The 20,735-nt window shown below is 39.7% G+C and overlaps 1 protein-coding gene across 1 annotated transcript in view; it reads left to right on the forward strand.

Moving 5' to 3' along the window:
* MYO1D (myosin ID) overlaps positions 1-20,735 on the forward strand; it is a 359,584-nt gene that overhangs the window by 152,078 nt on the left and 186,771 nt on the right. Inside the window, exons 15-16 of the mRNA XM_018064241.1 lie at positions 4,748-4,914; positions 14,534-14,741. Of these exons, the coding sequence (XP_017919730.1) occupies positions 4,748-4,914; positions 14,534-14,741 (375 nt within the window). The remainder of the gene's footprint in view (positions 1-4,747; positions 4,915-14,533; positions 14,742-20,735) is intronic.

The following is a 20,735-nucleotide window of genomic DNA, read 5'->3' on the forward strand; positions in this document are numbered from 1 at the left end:
CTTTTACTGATACCTCATAAAGCACTCTGAACAGATGGTCAGTAAATTAAATGAACTTTAATTTGCCATTGGCTCTATTTGATACTGTTCAACACAGGCTAAGTAAATGAATATCTAAACCCAGTGTCTTCTGGCTAATGTATATACTGATTAGTGTACTTTGGCAAGGGCTTTCCAGGTGGCACTAGTGGTAAAGAACCCTCCTGCCAATACAGGAGATGCAAGAGATGCGGGTTCAATCCCTGGGTCAGGAAGATCCCCTGGAGGACGAAATGGCAACCTGCTCCAGTATTCTTGCCTGGAGAATCCCATGGACAGAGGAGCCTGGCAGGCTACAGTCCATAGAGTCCCAAAGAGTCGGACACGACTGAAGTGATTTAGCAAGCATGTGCTTTGTCAAAGGATGTTTTTCTCATAACATATAGGGAGAAAAAGGATTAAAAGTGCCAGATGATAAGATCACTGTTAACTTTTGTGGCTTAACCTTAGTAAGATGCTTGGAATTTGTCAAATTTAGGATTTCTTAGGTTGAGTCAGTCTGGATATTTATAAGGAGAGAGGAGGCGGCATTTATAAATTGAAACAGAATGCTGATGAAATATAGAGAAAGCATTTGCACTGGATCCCTTATCTGCAGGTTTTTATATTACTAACCAGGATGAAAGGGCATTCCCACCCCTTAGTTGGGTGTGAGTGTTACCCCTTTCTGGGCATAATCAATCAACACTGGTAAAATTCCATTCAGCTGGTTTCTGTTTAGTAAAGTTATTTACATGACTCAAATGATACCTTATACTAAGATTGCCTTGCCCACATGATTGCATAAATTATTGAGTTCAAAATATTTTCTAATTCACACTGTAATTTTCTTTTTGACCCAAGGATAATTTAGAAGTATATTTCTTAATTTGCAATCATCTTAAGATTCTCTAATTATCTTCTTTCTCTTGATTTCTAACTTAATCTCATTTGATCAGAGGATATACTCTGTGTGATTTCAGCCCTAAGAGATGGAAGTTTTCTTTATGTATTAGAATTACTTGCACTTAATAGTCTATACACAGTCGTTAGGTCAAGTTGCCCATCATATTATTGTCCAGTGTTTCCGCATTCTTACAATTACTTTGTTTTTTCAGTGCTGAAATGTGATAAAACCTACTATAATTCTGAATTTGCCTACTTCTTAATATGCCTTCCATTTTTGCTTTAAATATTTTGTGAATTTATTAAGCTTATTCAAGTTAGAACTATTGTATCTTCCTAGCATTTGAGTCATTTATCACTATGAAATCTTTATTTCTGTATTGATTCTTGCCTTAAAGTCACTTTTGCAGGAATAAAATAGTTAAAACTAGCTCTTTTGACTAGGGTTTGCATGGTCTGTCCTTAAAACTTTCAGTCTTTGCATGACTTTATGCTTCAGGTATGACTCATAAGTAGCATACAGAGTTAGTTTTGGCTTTTTATTCATTCTGGCCATCTTTGTCCTTTGAATAAATCATTTATTGCATTTACTCTTAACATAGCTACTGTATGTTGTTTACAAATTGACCATCTCCTTAGTGCTTTCTATTTGTCTCTTCTCTATTTCTTTTTCTGCCCTTTCTAACCTTTTTGACTGATTCCTGTGGGTGAAAGGTAAGCAAAATTCTATTCATTCTGCTTGATATCCTCAGTTAAATTTCTAGCTCTGTTCCTCTGTTCTGACATATATCAGCCATATTACTAGGCAACATCACTTAAGGTAAAAATTACCCCTATTGATAAATTCCACCTGCACTGGGAAAATGAGAAATGTCTAGTGGGAATGTCATACTTTTGGCTTCCCGAGTGTGGTGACTCATGCATGAGGCATGTCCCTTTCAAGGACCCTGGAAGTTGTATCTTTAGAGTTGCTATAAGAGATACTGAATCCTATGGGGTGTGAGGCTTTTAAACCGCGTACACTTCCTACATCTGTCTGATACAGACCTCATCTCGTTGTGCCTAAGCTATCACCTGACTGCTGTGTGGGCTGTGACGTGACCTTGATTGACACTGCCTGCTGGCAAGCCATGTTCTTGTCCTTCTGAGTATACTCCTGCCAAGTGTGGGCTGTAAATCTTTTGAGTCAGAATGTTTAGTTAGACCTAGGGAGGCATCCTTTCCTTGTACCACCCCTCAACCACTAGTATCACAATGATATTTTATTACTATGCTTATTAACTTTATTATTTTGGAAGATTTATGCCATAATACTGTTTCAGTGGTTACTCAAATTATTATGGTGTCATTTATAAAAATCTAATATTACTTGGTACTTTTACCTCCTTCCTGGACAATACAAGGTCCATAAAACATCTTAATTCTATTTGTCTTCCTCCCAACTTATGTGCTGTTTTAGTCATGTACTTACAAATATTTATCTCATTTATATATATATGTAAATATATACAATATGTTCATATATAATTTTAAGTCTAAGATGATGACATCACCATCACCATTGTTACTGCTAAGTACTGTTAATATCTGTTTAAATTTCCTCATTTACCCCTTCTTTTTTGATCTTCATCTTGGGCCATTTTTCTTCTGTTTGAATTTTCTCCTGTTGTGTATGAGGCCTGATGTTGACAAATTCCCTGTTTTTGTTTACCTGGAAATGGTTTACGTGTTTTCCTTCTTGAAGAATAGGTTTGCTAGGGTGTAAAATTCTGCACTGGCAGCCTTTCAGCATTTCAGGCATAATATTCATTTGTCTTCTGTATTCCATAGTTTCTTTTGAGAAGTCAGCTATTAGACTGTTTGTTGCTCCTTTAGGTAATAAGTCTTTTTCCTTCTGGCTGCTCTTCTTTGGTTTTCAGAAGTCTTACTGATGTACCTAGGTGACTTTTTTTTAATCTTGCGTGCAGTTTGTAGCACTTTTTCAGTTTGTTACAGCTTGATTGATTTTCATCAGTTTTGCCAAGTCTTTGACTATTAGCTCTTCAAATAGTGCTTCTGTCCCTTTTGTCTCCTCTCCTTGGGACTCCAGTTAATTAAAGCATCTCACTGTGTGTCTTCTATGCCTCTTAACCTCTCTTCTTTATCTTCTGTCTTTTTGTCTCTCCATGGTCCATTCTGGGAAAATTCTTCTCACTTTCCTTCTAGTTTACCATTTTTTTCTTGAACTATTTCCAGTCTACTCTTCTACTGGTCCACTGAGTTCTTAATTTCTATTATTGTATCTTTAAGTCATTGGTCTTCTCTTTGGTTTGGTTCTTTTTTATAGTTCTGGTTCTTTAAAACATTCTTAATATTGCCTTTTGTCATCTTGAACATGCTAAATATAGTTGTTTTGATATTTCTGTCTGCTAATCCCAACATCTGGACCCCTGCAGATCTTTTTATTTTGTATATTGTTTTGCTATTTCTAATTCATGTTATCTTGGCTTCTTGTATATCTGATTAACTTTTATCTTGTTCCAAACATTATATTTGCAAAACTATTTATAGAAGTAATTAGAGGGCCGTTTTTGTATATAATCTTTGTCTAGATTTCTTTTGCTCCATTTAAGCATCTGAAAGCACTGATATTCCAGAGAAACTATTCTAGTTTGAAGGACTGAAATGATTCAAAGCTGAATCAAGCACTTACATGTGCCAGAGCTGTGCCTAATATTTTATATTCTTCATTGCAGTGTATCTTTATCATAGCTTCTGACTCTTTCTATTAAATTACTTCTGTTACTTTTAATCATGTTTCTGTAAATACATAAAAACTTGCTGTTTACTTGTCTCAATTACTTACACACTAGTTTTATTCCACTTGTACTCTTCCTGATGAACCCTAAAATATAATAATACAAAAATGTAGCTGAATGCCTGAGAACTTCCAAGCTTAAATTGAAAGGAAAGGAAGAATTTTTCACAAGTCTGTGCCGGAGAAATTAGAGTCACAAAGCTTAATTTGACAGAGTTAACACTAATTACATGTTAGTCATAGTGTCTTTTTAAAAATTTTTATTTATTTTTAATTGGAGGATAATTGCCTTACAGTATTGTGTTGGTTTCTGCCATATGTCAACATGAGTCAGCCATAGGTATACCTATGTCCCCTCCCTCCTGAACCTCCCTCTCACCTCCCTCCCCATCCCACCCCTCTAGGTTGTCACAGAGCACCAGGTTTGAGCTCCCTGCATCATACAGCAAATTCCCACTGGCTGTCTCTTTTACATATGGTGATGTGTATGTTTCCATGCTCCTCTCTCAATTCATCCCACCCTCTCCTTCCCCTACTGTGTCCGTAAGTCTGTCTGTCTGTGTCTCCAACTCCTGCCCTGCAAAGAGGCTCATCAGTACCATCTTTCTAGATTCCATATATATGCATTGAAAGAAAGTGAAAGTGAAGTCCCTCAGTCCTGTCCGACTCTTTGCGACCCTGTGGACTGTAGACTGTAGCCTACCAGGCTTCTCCGTCCATGGAATTCTCCAGGCAAGAATACTGGAGTGGGTTGCCATTTCCTTCTCCAGGGGATCTTCCCAACCCAGGGATTGAACCCGGGTCTCCCGCATTGGAGGCAGACGCTTTAACCTCTGAGCCACTAGGGAAGCTATATATGCATTAATATATGATATTTGTTTTTCTCTTTCTGACTTACTTCACTCAGTGTAATAGGCTCTAGGTTCATCCACCTCATTAGAACTGATGCGTTCCTTTTCATGTTAGTGTCTTTAGTCCGAGATTTTTCTCCAGTGAAGCTTACCATTTGCCGGTTTCTTTCTTTAGGAACCATATTACGTACGTTGCATCAAACCCAACGACATGAAATCCCCACAGATCTTTGATGATGAACGCTGCCGGCATCAAGTAGAGTATCTTGGACTCCTAGAAAACGTGAGGGTTCGTCGGGCAGGCTTTGCCTTCCGCCAGACCTACGAGAAGTTTCTTCACAGGTGAGAACAGATGAAACAAAGAAACCCAATAGCACACTGAGATTTATGGAGTCCTTCCTATGTTAAACAACGCGTCAGCTCACATCAGGCAGTCTAAATATTTGTTGAATGGACAGAATAGTTGAGGAAACTATGGATATGAAAGACTTTCCTAGAATTGGCAGGAAACCCCTTGAGTTTGTGGCTTATGGACCATGAGGAAAAAATGAATTCTTCATTGGGAAAATATAAGCATGTAGTATAAGAGAAAAAACAAGGATTTAAAGTCACAGGTGGGTTGGAATCCTGGCTATACCACACGTTTATTGCATGACCTGGAGCTAGAAATTTAGCTTCTTTGTTTCTGCATTTGGAAAATGAGTATAGTAATGCTACCTTATAAGGCTTTTGTTGTGAGAATTAAATTAACCAAAGTGAAAAGCCTAGGTGCCTGGCACATAGTAGATGTTCAGTTAATGCTGCTTATCATTACTGATATTAGTATCTATAATAATAAAAAAGAGACTAAGTAGATCATCATGGAGGCCCTAAAATTAGTCTCCCTGACTGAATCCTGGCTTTGACCGGGATTTTTGACCTTGGGAAAATCATATAACTTTCCAGTTGCCTCTGTTTCCTATGTGTAGAATGGAGAAAATTAATTTTTTAAATGGGAATAATAATAGCAATTACTTGGTAAGGCTGCTGGGGGTGAAATGAGATAACATATATAAAATAAAACACCTAGAATGGGAACCTGGCATATAGTAATCACTCAATATAAGGTGTCATTGCTATTGTTATTTATTATTGGTAACAATAATGCTCATTGACACCTGGGATCTTAAAAATAGTTTTTTAAATCCCATCCTTTCATTTATTTTAAAATATTTATTCAACATTTCCTATGTTGTAAACTATAGATTTCACAAAAATATGAATGAATAAACAGACACATAAAATATTGGTTGGTGAGGAGTCTCTAAGTAGACAGTAATGGATGTAAGGAGTCAGCCATACAAAGGTCAAAGAAAAAGAGCAGGTGAAGCAGAGGAAACAGTGGAGAAAAGTCTCTCTTACAGAAATAAGTGTCGTGTTTTAGGGACCAAACATCATCCTGTATGGTTGGAGGATGCTGAGCAACAGGCCAGTGGTTGAGATCAGAGAGATGGACGGGGGCCAGATCATGTTACATGTTGTCATCCAGACTAAACAGTTTAGATTTTGGCCAAGCGTGGTAGAAAACCATTGGTGGATTTTATGCAGGGAGCCACACAATCTTCTGGATGTTTTAAGAGATCACTATGGCTGCTGTGTGAATAGGAAGCAGGGAGACATTTAGAGATGCTATTGCAGGAATCCAGGAGAGGCGGCTCAATGAGAGTGCCTTGAACAAGGAATTATTGTAGATCCAAGAGTAGTGGACCGATTCAGGATAAGTTTGGGGGGAAAGTGGACAAGACTTGCCAATGGATTGACTCAGTGAGAGAGGAGTAGAGAAGGATGGAGGGTAACATGTAGATTTTGGCTTGAGCATCTGGATAAGCATAGTACCATTTTCTGAGATAAGAAAGATTGGGGAAGAGAAGTTTGAAGAGGGGGACACGGAACTAGGGCAAAGATGGAATCAAGATTTGTCTCTTGACTATGTTAGGTTTGAAATGGCTTCTAAATGCCTAGGTGGAAATACAAAATAATCTACTAGACATATAAATCTGGAGTTCTGTGAAGACTTCCAGGCTGGAAATAGAAAGTTTGGGGTTACTGATACATACATTATATATAAAGTCTTGGGACTTGATAGAAAGGAAGGCCCATGCCAACATTTAGGTTTGTGGTCTGACATGAAAGAACCAGCAAAGAGAAGAGAAGTGACCAACAAGAGAGAAGAAATACCAGAAGAGGGTTAGGTCACCGAAGCCAAGAGAAGATGGCATTTCAAGAAGAAAAGTACAATTATATTAAATATTACTATGCCATCAAGTAAGAGAAGAGCAGAAGCTTAACCATTAGACCAGGCAGCACAGAAGTCAGAGGAGAAAGAGCTGGTCAGAGCCCCATTTGAGCAGGATGGGAAAGTGAAGTGAGGAGTTGGGTGTCCACGGATGTGTGTTGTGAATGAGAACAGAGAAAAATGGAAGCAGCAGCCAGAGCGGAATGTGAAGTCAAGGAGACTCTAGAAAATGTTCAAAATGCAGGTGGCGATGATTCAGAACAGAGAGAGAAAGCAGCCACGCAGAAGGGAGGGCCATCACTGAAATAATAACCTCCTTGAGAAGGCGAGGAATGAAATCCCAGCACAAGTGGAAGGTTGGTCAGCTTTAGATGGGAGCAGGGATCCTTCTCCCCTAGCAACACGACAAAAGGCAGAGAATATGAAAACCAAGGCAGGAAGCCTCAGAGGCCAACTGATGCACAAATGAAGGTGTTCCTATCTGATTGCTTCTATTTCTTCTTGAAGTATGAGGCAAGGTCGTGAGCCTGAGAGTGAGGATCAAGAGAGGTGGTGAAGGACGTTGACAAGGAAACAGAAATACTCATTTTAGAGAGTGGGAGAGCTTTCCCACTGTCTCCCAGTGGTTTTGCTCCCAGGAAGACCTGAGCGCCCATTTGCGGTTTGAGATCGTAAGTGTGTAGTGAGACCCCGCACCCGCCCCCCCAGCATCAGCTTTTGTTCTCCACCAGTGTTCAGCTGCTTGTGTGCAGAAGTGAAAGAGATTCACGCTAATTGGAGACTCTTGGAATGAATCAAACTTTATAGCAGGATAGCCTAGAAAAATGAGACGATTTTCTGTTGTTCAGAAAGTCATGCTCAAAACTGATCATTTTCTTTCTTGAGATCACGCTGTTCTTTAAATTTGGTTTTTCTTTTTTAATTGAGGCTGTAGAGTAGGAATGTGTTCATTCTGTCTTGATTTCAGTGTCAAATGATGTTAATAGGAAGATCACTCACCCCTCGTCATTCCTCGGAATTCTAGCAGGTACTCGATGGTAGTGTTTATTTTGTGTTGTTACCCATTGAAGATCAGCAGAAGTCAGGTATTAGAAAGACAGGGTGAGAACGGGCAGCTATAGGATGGGGCTGAACCGAAAGAATTATTTATCTAAAATGTGTATTTATCTAACTGAAAAATATCATGAGACAAAGAGGAAGCCATGGAGCATAGCTGAAGTAAGAGAATAAGCAAGCTTGACTTGGCGGGGACAAGGGATTTTGCAAGTGCAGATCCTTACTCACTTTTAGTCGGTTGCTGTGCTTAGTTCACTTTCAACTCAAGATGCTTGGTGTGGTTTTTTTTGGCAAAGAAGACATGCTACAAGGACTGGATTATGTTTTCTAATACTCGTGTAAAAATAGAAAAGGTTCAAAAGAACCTATGAATTTCAGATATGATAGTCTTAGGAGTACAATCTTAAATCTCCCATTCCCACTCCAGAACATCCCCCAGTGATATAAAATATGTGTATTTAAAGCCAAGTAAATGCACAGCCACACTATGAAATCAAAGGAGGGATGCTCAGTGAGCCTTAAAGATGTGAATCACTCCTAAATATGATATGAGGCAGACATGCAGACCCAGAAGCATGCTGAGGTCACAGAGTTAAGGAAAGACTGCCTTGTGAGGCTTCAGCTGGCGTTCAGGAGACATCTCAGCTACAGTCTGGAATTTATCCCAGCTGCAGCACTGAGAGGTTGCTGTAATGGCCAGGACAAATAACCACCTGAGCAACTGCGAGGGAGACATCATAGGTATATTGGCCAAGATTCAGGAAGCAAAAGTAGCCACCTTACAAGAGGCCAACAAAGGCCAAGACGTGCATGTAGGAAGAAGGATTCTAGGGTAGGAGATGGGATAACAATCAAACATCTGAGAAAGAACAGACCAATGAGAAAGAACCAATAAGCTCAACAAATGCAAAACCTCAGCCCCAAGGAACTAGAGCAAGGAGCAGAAGACCTTGGAAAAAGCCTATTCATATTCTCAGAGAGATAAAGGGGAGAATTTTGGTCCTAAAGTAGGAATATGAAGTTCAAAACAAGAACAGGTTGTTGTTCAAAAGAAACAATTAGGGATTTGGAAAATGAAAACCAAATTAAGCACAGTTGGAGTGAATTGTCCATCGATAGAATGAGCCAGCAATTTATTGTGTCATCATACAATGGTTACAAGTCAGCATTAAAGAGAATGAACAGGGACTTCCCTGGTGGTCCAGTGGTTAAGACTCCACTCTTCCAATGCAGGGGGCGTGGGTTCAATCCCTGGTCAGGGAACTAAGATCCCACATGCCATGCAGTGTGGCCAAAAAAAAAAAGAGAGAGAGAGATAATGAACAGCTGATACTACAAAAGCAGCATGGATGAATAAAACATTATGTGAAAAGGCATCACCAGAGAGTACGTACTTTATGCTGCCATTTATAGGAAGCTCATGAACAGAAAAAAATCAGAGCGGTGCTTTGCTTTCGGTTGAGAGTTGGCTGGAAAGGGGGAAAGGCAGTGGGAGAGCTCTTTGTGATTGTGTAGGTGATCTTCATCTTGGTGGACATGTCAGTTTCATGAGTGTACACATTCTTCAAAATTTACTGAATTGTGTATTTAAATGTGTGTATTTTACTATACATAAAATTTACCATAATTAAAAAAAATTTTTTTTCAAACTCAGTTCAGTTCAGTTGAGTCGCTCAGTCGTGTCCGACTCTTTGCGACCCCATGAATCGCAGCACGCCAGGCCTCCCTGTCCATCACCAACTCCCGGAGTTCACTCAGACTCATGTCCATCGAGTCCGTGATGCCATCCAGCCATCTCATCCTCTGTCGTCCCCTTCTCTTCCTGCCCCCAATCCACTAAACTTCTTTTAAATGAGTTAGTGAGCTAGAAGATCGAGCTAGAATATCAAGCTGAAGACTTCTCCCAGACCTCATCACAGAGAAAAAGCGATGGAATGTTCTAAAGAAAGGTCACACCAAGTGTAAGTTTGATCCAGGAGGGCCAAAAACCATTTAGCAGGAGCACTAGAAGGAAAGAAGAGTCCAGGGGTCAGGTTGAAAGAATGCACCAAGTGTAAAACATATGAATTTTTTAAATGAACTTACGGTATGTTCACTTTCAGAACTCTAGGCATATGAAAAATGCTTAGATTTCCCAAGAAGAAAGGCAAACTACCTGTGAGGAAATGAGACTCATACTGTCATCAGACTTCTCATTAGCAACTTTTAGTGTAAACAGACAAAGGAGCACTATCTTCACGGTGAAAGGGAATGAAGTTCGCACTTAGCATTTTATTCCATGCCAAGTTCAAGAGTGTGGGTAGGGAACTTCCCCGGTGGTCCAGTGGTAAAGAGTCTGCCTGCCAATGCAAGGGACACAGGTTCCATCCCCGGTTCAGGAAGATTGTATATGCTGTGAGGCAACTAAGCCTGTGCCCCACAACAAGAGAAGCCACCACCGTGAGAAGCCCGAGCACTGCAACCGGGGAGTAGACCCCACTCGCTGCAGCTGGAGAAAACCCACCTGCAGCAGTGAAGACCCAGCACAGACCGAAAAAAAGAGAGTGGGCAGAATGAAAACAAAATAAATTTCCTGACATATATAAGTTCAGAAAGTTTACTATCCCTAGACTCCTCTGAAAAATCTTCGAAAGGGTATACTTTAGCAAAAAGGAATATAAGTGCAGAAGGGAAATGTGGAGTGCAAAAAGCCAACATTGAACAAATAAGTCAGTAAAACTTCTTGTGACATCTATACAAGTGGTTTCCATTGTAACAGGGGGCAGGGGCGGGGAAGGATATCAGTAGTAATCATTTGCAACAAAAATTAAAGTGGGAATGAGGAATATAGAGAAGTAAAGACTTATACTGTTTATGGAAAGGATAGAAATGTTAATTAACAAGACAAGGGAAAGAATGTATTTTCATATAAATATAATATTTACATATACTGATTGAACTGATGAACAGTGCTGTATGGGGTAGGATGGAAAGTGTGTAGGGCACTAGACGAATGTTTTCAGTCTTGGTGGGAGAATAAGTAACTTTTCCACAGTGAGTCTGTGTTTTTAGATTCTGCAGATTTATTTTGTAAGCTAGCTTTGAGCCTAGACTTCTACTTGTCACTTTCATTCTTTTATCAAAAGAGAGAGAAGGATTTTAAAGGTACTGATAACCTTAGAAGCTGCTAAAGTCTTCCAGGGAGGTTAAAAAACTAGTTGTCAGAAAGCAGATGAGTTCAGCCTTTTAATTTGCAAGTTCAGGATGCTGGTTTGCTGGAGAACTGGGGTTGTGCCCTTAACCATGGGAAAGAGAGGAAGGGCACCGTTACCCTGACGTGTTACCTGAGCAGTGTGGCTGTACGATTTCCTCCAGTTCCTGCAGAATGCCTAAAACTTTCAACACACACCATTGCTGCCTGTTGACTCTTATTCTAGTTTCATAATTAATTTGCAAGCTTTTGAATTTTATTTCCTTTTTTCATGTGATATCGCACATCATTACCTCTCTCTTTGTATCAGAACTCTTCCGTTTCTGTCTCTATCTGGCAAGTGACTAGACTTTTAAATGTATTTTCTTCCATTCTTTTATTCAACACCTCTCTCTCCTCACTGTGTGGCAGACAACATGGTAGGCACGTGGCGTATAGTGAGGAACAAAACAAAATCTCTGCTTTTGTGGTACCTGTAGACGGACATTCAACAGACAGACCCTCAAATCAATATGATTACAAACTGAGATGAATGGTGTGAGGAAAAGAAATGCAACTGGTTGTTTTAGGAATAATGGGGATGATGGTTGATGAAGGAAAATCAAAGAAGACTAGAAGATGAGAAGTCTCCACCTTTCAAAGAGTAGCTTTTAAAAAAAAGCATTCCAGGGAACTTCCCTGACGGCCCAATGGCTAAGACTAGACCAATGCAGGGGGCCCAGATTCAATCCCTGGTTAGGGAACTAGATCCCACATGGTGCAGCAAAGAGTTCGCATGCTGCAACTAAAATGGAAGATCCTGCATGTCCCAACTAAGACCTCACGCAGCCAAATAGATAAATACATTTTTTAATATGAATTTATTTATTTTAATTGGAGGTTAATTACTTTATAATATTGTATTGGTTTTGCCATACATCAACATGAATCCGCCACGAGTATACACGTGTTCCCCATCCTGGACCCCCCTCCCTCCTCCCTCCCCGTACCATCCCTCTGGGTCGTCCCAGTGCACCAGCCCCAAGCATCCAGTATCATGCATCGAACCTGGGCTGGCGACTCATTTCATATGTGATGTTATTCATGTTTCAATGCCATTCTCCCAAATCATCCCACCCTCTCCCTCTCCAACAGAGTCCGAAAGACTAATCAGGATTTCCAGTTAAAAAAAAAAGTATTCCAGGCAGTGGGAACAGCATATATAAAGCCTCAAAGCAAGAAAGAGGCAACCACAACACCGAGACCCTGAAGAAGGCCAAGGTTATTGGAGCAGAGCAATGAAAGCAGGAGGGCAGTAAAAGATAAAAGTGTTGTGAGGCGTTTGGGTACTGCTCTGACTGCTGAATATGCAGAATGGATTGAAGAAGAAGTGGGAAACAGTTTAGGAGTCTGTTGTAGTAAACTTGGTGGTGGCTTCTCTTGGGATTGTGGCAGTGAAGATGAGAGTAGCTGAATTTTAACCATGTTTTGGAGGTGGAATCAATAGACTCGATGATGAATGAGAAGGAATGATGGAGAAGAGCAGGAATCAAGTGCGATTCCCAGGATTCTGGCTTTGGTAACCAATGACTTTGTGGTTGGAAGGACTGAAAGAGGAATTTAAAATGCCTTAAGGTCTGTATAGGCCCTGGATATGTGAGTGTGAAATTCAGAATTGAGAACTGGGCTTGGGATAATAATTGCTTGAGTTGAAAAATGAAGTGGACGGAATAGATGAGGTGAAGTGGGAGGTTGTACATAGAGAGAAGAAGGCTTGATATGAGCCCTGGGGCAGTCCACCATTTGGAGGTCCAGTAGTGAAGAACAGTAGCCAGAAATGAGATTGAGAAGAAATATCCAGAGACAGGAGGAATCCAGGAAGAGCATGCTGCCACGGAAGCTGGCAAAGAAACTAGGAAAAGAGAGAAATATCAAGAAGGAGAAATCAGGTGCCCCTTAGATACAGATTATCTTAACCAGAAATGTGTAAATTCCTAGGAGGAAAATATGAAGAGTCCTGGAAGGCGCAAAAGTAGCCTTGAACCAATCCTTGGTTCTTGGGTGGGACAACTGGACATCATAGCCAAATTTAACGCATGGGAACCCCAAAAAATACCCGCAAGGATTTGTTTTGTGATTGTTTTTCCCTATGCAAATTACTTCTAAAGTTCATATAGAAAAATAAACATCCAAGAATATCTAGAAAGACCTTTAAAAGGAAAAGAAAGAAAAAAGACCACTGGGTATTAAAATATAACATCTATAATTAAAACCATGTGGCACTGATGGGCAGAGAGAGCAGTGAATCAGACCAAAGAGCCTAGAAATGAATTAAAGTACATGTGAAAATTTAGCATATGATAAAATGGCATATTAACTCAGAGGGAGAAAGACCGACTTTTTAGTAAATAATATTGGAAATAGAGTTTTTTCAGAAGTAAAGTTGGATCCATTCCATGTACCAAGATAAATTACAAGTGAATCAGAGCTCCAAATGTAAACAATGGAAACATACAAGTCCTAGAAGAACCCCTAAGTGAATTACCCTGTAATCTAAGTGTGAGGAGAACCTCTTTCACTAAGACTTAAAATTCAGATGCAATGTGTGAAAAACACACTAAATTTGACTCCATGTAAACAACTTTGCACCAAGGGTAGGGGGAAAGCACTGTGGCAGGCAGCCTTCCAAGCTGGTCCCAATGATCCCCGCTTCCTGGTATTCATGCCCGCGTACTCCTTTTCCCAGGAGAGTGGGCTGCCCCTCGTGAATTGCTTCTAGCAAAATGGAATATGGCAAAAGTGATGGAATGTTGCTTGTGAGATTAGGTTACGCAAGGCTGAGACTTTGACTTCCGTCTCGCTCATGATCACCGTCACCAAGAAGCTGGTGTGTGCTAAACTAACTTATTAAGAGGCCCACATATTGAGGAACTGGTGGCTACTTGTATGTAGAATTGCAAATGATTTTTGTGTATTAACGTTACATGTAAAACACAGCTTAGTTTTCTTTTACTGATGATAGTTTATCTGAAGATCTGGTTGATTTCCTTTGAAACGAGTCATGTTGTTCTTAAGAAATGTTTTCAAAAACCCATGATAGAGGCATCTTTGTCTTGTTTCTGTTTGCAAAGAGAATGCTTCCAAGGTTGCCATGTTACCGATAATATTTGCTGCAAGTTTTTGGCAAACAGCTTTTATCAAATTAAGGAATACTCTTCTAACCCTGGTTTAGTAAGATTTATTATCCTAAAGGAGTATTATATTTTATTGAAGGCTTTTTCTGTGTCTCTTATGAGGCGAGTGAAATTCATCTCCAGTCTGAGTTTGCTAAGAAGTTTTTCTTTTTTCCTTTCTATGAAGCATGAATTTTATTGAATAGCTTTTCTGCATCTATTGATACCACATGGTTTTTCTCCCTTAATCCATGTCCTGGTTTGTTTCCACCCCCCCGCCCCATCAAGGTACAAAATGATCTCTGAATTCACCTGGCCCAACCATGACCTCCCCTCAGACAAAGAGGCTGTCAAGAAACTGGTCGAATACTGTGGCTTTCAGGATGATGTGGCTTATGGGAAGACCAAAATTTTCATTCGAACACCCCGAACATTGTTTACCTTAGAAGAGCTCCGTGCTCAGATGCTTGTAAGGATTGTCCTCTTTCTACAAAAGGTAATCTTACATTTTCTATATGAGGATAAGGCTTTGATTTTATGTTCTTAAAAATGAGTCGAATGCTTCCTTTGATTCAAGAAATGTTCACAATGATGTATTTTTTTTTTGCGTCTATGCATCTCTTAGAGTGTTTTCTGTTGCCTTTGCACATGGAAAACTTACCTGTGTGAGTTCAATTTTTTAAAATATGTTTTTACATTTATTTTTAATTGGAAGATAATTGCTTTACAGTGTTGTCTTGGTTTCTCTAGTACACAGCAACAAGAATCAATTACATCCTCCAAATGCCAAAGATATTTTGTCTTCTGATATTCGGAATCAGAGATGTCTGAAGTAGTCTGATTTTTGTCTCATGGTTAATTGGATTGTTACCCTCATCTTAACTGCATAGAGGACTTTTTTTCTGTCTTGTCATGCAAAAGCTTGACCAACCCGTTTGAAACCAGCTGTCTCATTCGTCATGACCCGCCGCCAGCCCTTGACTGAAGTGTGTAATGCTGACTTAGCACTGCTCCTAAGATCAGGGTACCTGTCATCGTTGATCTGTGCAGGGTCCCTTTTCATTCCATTTGCTCACTAAGATATTTCTCTTTATCCCCCTTACCCATTTCCATACCTTCTGTATGAAACGTTTTAATGTGACAATTGATACATGCATACAAAAAGAATTCATGTCCCTCTGTGAGAATGGAGTACCCATCCAGGGAAGGGCGGCGGGGTCGTTGGGCATATGTAGACCTGGCTGCTCCTCTCCAGGTTGCCTGCCAGTTTTCACATCACCAGTTTGCATGTAGAGGTTCCTATGTGCCCACATCCTTTTCAGTATCATCCAGGTACCTAGATTTTGCCAGACTAATAAGTATAATGAGATCTCGCTGTTTTATTATATTTCTTCTTTCTCTGATTACCATTAAACTTGAGTATCTAATTAAATGCTTGTTTGCTTTTGGGGGTTTCCTGTAAACTGCCCATTCATACCTTTCATCCACTTTTCTTCTGGAGTTAGTATCATTGTTTGTTGATGAGCAGGAATTCCTGTACTGTTTTAGATATTAGTCTCTCTTTCACTTCAGACATTATAAATATATTCTCCTACTGTAGGGGCTCTATTGAACTTTCTAATATGCTTTGTTGAAGAGAATCCTTAATTTTGACATAACTGAAAATCTTCAACTTTTTTGCCTTATCCTTTGTGTTTTAGAATTTTGTTTAAGAGGCCTTGCCTTGTCTCCAGGTCACGAAGGTACTCTCCTGTGTTCTCTTCTATGAACTGTATAGTTTCACCTTTCATATTTAGGTCTTTAATCCGTTCAAAATCCACCTGTGTGTGTGGTTCTCTAAAGGAATCCAGTTTCACTTTCTTCTATATGATGAGCAAGTTTTCTCGGTGTCACCTACTAAGTAATCTATTCTTTCCCTCTTAATTTGTGGTGCCACTTTTATTGTGTATGAATTTTTATATGTACATATGTATTACATGTATTCTGTTTCTGAGCACTCTGTATGCTGTTCCATTTTTATATCTGCCTCTCATTACACTAAATGACACACAGTTTTTATTGTCGTATGTCTTAGTATATGATAAGTCTGTCTTCTGTAGTTTTTTTTTCTACTCTTTATTGAGGTTGATTATTGTATACATAGACCTTTATTCTGTATTATGAATTTTAATGTGTGTTTATTGAGTTCATGAAATTCAACAATACTGTTTATTAGGGTTGCATTGAATTTGTAGATTAATTTGAAAGGATTAACATTTTTATAATATTAAATCATCTTAAGAGTATAGAATAGGCTTATTTATATCATTTTATTGACTTTTAGACTTAAGAGGGACCTTATGAATTCATGGTAAATTCCTAGATACTTTATTATTTTTGTAGCTGTCGGGATTTTATTACTGTGTTTTTATTAGATTTGCTACAGGGCAGTGTTGGTATAGAGAAAGAGTATTGCTCACGTGCGTGTGCTTGCATGCTCAGTGGCTAAGTCATGTCCAGTGCTTTGCGACCCCATGGTCTGTAGCCATACAGGCTCCTATGTCCATTGGATTTGGCTTATGTTAGTTTATCTGTATTCAAAATGAAGCCTTTCTTGATTCATATTTATTGATTTTATTCATTTTTCTGGGTAAAAGATTACATCATGTGCAAATTATAAAAGTTTTTCTTCCCTCCCAATTGCCAAGATATTTCTAAGTGTTGATCTTGTTCATTTATTTTGCCTAGAACTCAGAAAAAAACTTTTGGAGTGGAATCTTAAAATTCTGTTTCATCTTAAAACAGTTTTCTTCTGTTAATTTTTTTTTAATATTGCCTTTACTGCGTTCTGTTGTCTTTCTTAAGACAGCTTGTAAATTTGCAAGTTGAAGCTCTGTTTTTTATCTGCCATAGTAAGTTATTTTCCCACATTTGTTCTGTATATATCCAGATCCTTGCTTTTGATCTTCAGTCCTTATCCAGGGGGATGGTTTGTTGTCACAGATCTGACACTTTGTGTTTCTTCTTTATACCTAGCTAAGAGATTGACCAGAATTCAGGCTTTGACTTGAAACCAGGATGACCATACCTCTCAGTCTGATTGGAACCCTCCTGGTTGATGACTGTTGTCTGTTATAAATATTAGTAATAACCCTATCACTCTCAAAGTGCTATACAATAGGTCGTTACTAGTCATCTGTTTTATATAGTAGTGTGTATATGTCAATCCAATTTCCAAGTTTATCCCTCCCTCCCTGCTGCTGCTAAGTCGCTTCAGTCGTGTCTGACTCTGTGCGACCCCATAGACGGCAGCCCACCAGGCTCCCCCGTCCCTCCCTACCTCCTGGTAACCATAAGTTTGTTTTCTACATCTGTGACTTTGTTTCTGTTTTGTAGATAAGTTTATACCATTTTTATTTAGATTCCACCTATAAGCAATGTCAGGTTTCCCTGATGACTGAGCAGTAAAGAACCCACCTGCAAGGCAGGAAAAGGTAAGTCCCTCAGTCGTGTCCGACTCTTTGCGACCCCATGGACTGTAGCCTACCAGGTTCCTCTGCCCGTGGGATTTTCCAGGCAAGAATACTGGAGTGGATTGCCATTTCCTTCTACCAGGAGATCAACCCAGGGATCGAACCCAGGTCTCCTGCATTGTAGGCAGACGCTTTACCATCTGAGCCACCAGGGAACACAGGTTCAATCCCTGGGTCGGGAAGATCCCCTGGAGAAAGGAAATGGCAACCCACTCCACTATTCTTGCCTGGAAAATCCTATGAACAGAGGAGACTGGCAGGCTGCAGTCCATGGAGTTGCAAAGAGTTGGACACAACTTAGCAGCTAAACAACAACAATAAGCAGTGTCGTAGATTTGTCTTTATCTGAGTAACTTTACTCAGTGTGACAATCTTATGTTCATCCGTGTTGTTGCAAATGGCATTCTTTCGTTCTTTTTTATGGCTGAGTAGCATTCCATTGAATCTTGTCTCTCAGAATTTTAGTTTTGCTCATCTGGTAGCTTCCTAATTAGAGGATGGTGCTGCTCCTGCTTCTAAGTCGCTTCAGTCATGTCCAATTCTGTGTAACCCCATAGATGGCAGCCCACCAGGCTCCCCTGTCCCTGGGATTCTCCAGGCAAGAACACTGGAGTGGGTTGCCATTTCCTTCTTCATTGCATGAAAGTGAAAAGTGAAAGTGAAGTCGCTCAGTCGTGTCTGACTCTTTGTGACCCCATGGACTGCAGCCCACCAGGCTCCTCCATCCATGGGATTTTCTAGGCAAGAGTACTGGAGTGGGGTGCCATATGAGATCATAGCAAAATTGATGCAGTCTCAAAGACAGTATGGGCTTCCCTTGTGGCTCAGCTGGTAAGGAATCTGCTTACCAGATTGCTTCCTGCAATGCAGGAAACCTGGGTTCATTCCTAGGGCTGGGAAGATTCCCTGGAGAAGGGAACGGCTACCCACTCCAGTATTCTGGCCTGGAGAATTTCATGGACTCTATAGTCTTTGGGGTTGCAAAGAGTCAGACATAACCGAGTGACTTTCACTACTACACTACAAAGGCAGTATAGAGCAGGACAAAGGAATGAGTGAAGGAGAAAGTGTGGAGAAGAGTGAAAGAGAAAAAGGGATGCTGGAAAACCAAGAAAGGTTCCTCACGCTGTGAAATAAAATACTCAAAAGGTAGGCTAAAATGATATGTGATTGTTTCTAATTTTAAAGTGGAGTTCTAAATGGAATTGTAGGGTTAATGACCTTTTCTTTTTCATTTTAAAGTAATAAATTTGGTTTTTCACTAGCAAACTGATACTGTGTAAATACTGTACAATATATAGTGTTCTTTTATCAATAGATCGGCAGTGTTTTCTTATAGTTCCTTAAAAGAATTGGTCTGTTTTGCGTCAGTTTTGGATTTATATTTTCTTAGAAAATCATTCAGTTTCTCAAATTTAATTCAACAGAATTGAACAAAGTTGTCTCTTATGTTTCTTTTCATTTCCTTTTTCATCATTCCTTCAGATCACTCATTTTGTGTATTTGACTGGTACTCACTTTTTATTGTCAACTTTAGTTAGTAATGCATTTTCAAGAACCAGCTCTCTTGTTAGTACCACCATTTTCCTATTTCTAATTTACTGATTTTACTTTTTATTTTCATCAATTCCTCTTTTTTTGGAATGTAGAAAGAAGAAGCAAGCAGGAGATTCTCTACCTCCCAGTTCTGGAGTTGGACATTTCATGCATTTTATTCTTTCACAGTTATTAATAACAGACTATGGAATTTGTTCTGAGAACCACTCTTACTATATCTATAGGATTTCATGCATTATTATATATCTAGATTTCCTATTTCCAAAAAAAATGTTATTTAAAAAAATTTTTTTAATCATTTCCAGGTGATAAATGTTTTGAGTGGTTTTTTTTTTTTTTTTCATTTTCTGACTTTTTTGGTAATTTTTCAGTTCAGTTCAGTTCAGTCGCTCGGTCGTGTCCAATTCTTTGCGACCCCATTGACTGCAGCACGCCAGGCCTCCCTGTCCATCACCAACACCCGTTCACTCAAACTCATGTCCATCAAGTCGGTGATGCCATCCAACCATCTCATCCTCTGTCGTCCCCTTCTCGTCCTGCCCCCAATCTTTCCCAGCATCAGGGTCTTTTCAAATGAGTCAGCTCTTCCCATCAGGTGGCCAGAGTATTGGAGTTTCAGCTTCAACATCAGTCCTTCCAGTGAACACTCAGGACTGATCTCCTTTAGGATGGACTGGTTGGATCTCCTTGCAGTCCAAGGGACTCTCAAGAGTCTTCTCCAACACCACAGTTCAAAAGCATCAATTCTTCGGCACTCAGCTTTCTTCACAGTTCAACTCTCACATCCATACATGACTACTGGAAAAACCAAAGCCTTGACTAGATGGACCTTTGTTGACAAAGTAATGTCTCTGCTTTTTAATATGCGGTCTAGGCTGGTCATGACTTTCCTTCCAAGGAGTAAGCGTCTTTTAATTTCATGGCTGCAGTCACCATCTGCAGTGATTTTGGAGCCCCCCAAAATAAAGTCAGCCACTGTTTCCATTGTTTCCCCATCTATTTCCCATGAAGTGATGGGACCACATGCCATGATCTTCATTTTCTGAATGTTGAGCTTTAAGCCAACTTTTTCACTCTCCTCTTTCACTTTCATCAAGAGGTTCTTTAGTTCTTCTTCACTTTCTGCCATAAGGGTGGTGTCATCTGTATATCTGAGGTTATTGATATTTCTCCTGGCAATCTTGATTCCAGCTTGAGCTTCCTCCAGCCCAGCATTTCTCATGATGTACTCTGCATATAAGTTAAACCAGCAGGGTGACAATATACAGCCTTGACGTACTCCTTTTCCTATTTGGAACCAGTCTGTTGTTCCATGTCCAGTTCTAACTTGCTTCCTGACCTGCATATAAGTTTCTCAAGAGGCAGGTCAGATGGTCTGGTATTCCCATCTCTTGAAGAATTTTCCACAGTTTATTGTGATC

This window comes from Capra hircus, chromosome 19, assembly GCF_001704415.2.
Source record: "Capra hircus breed San Clemente chromosome 19, ASM170441v1, whole genome shotgun sequence".
Lineage (NCBI taxonomy): Eukaryota > Metazoa > Chordata > Mammalia > Artiodactyla > Bovidae > Capra > Capra hircus.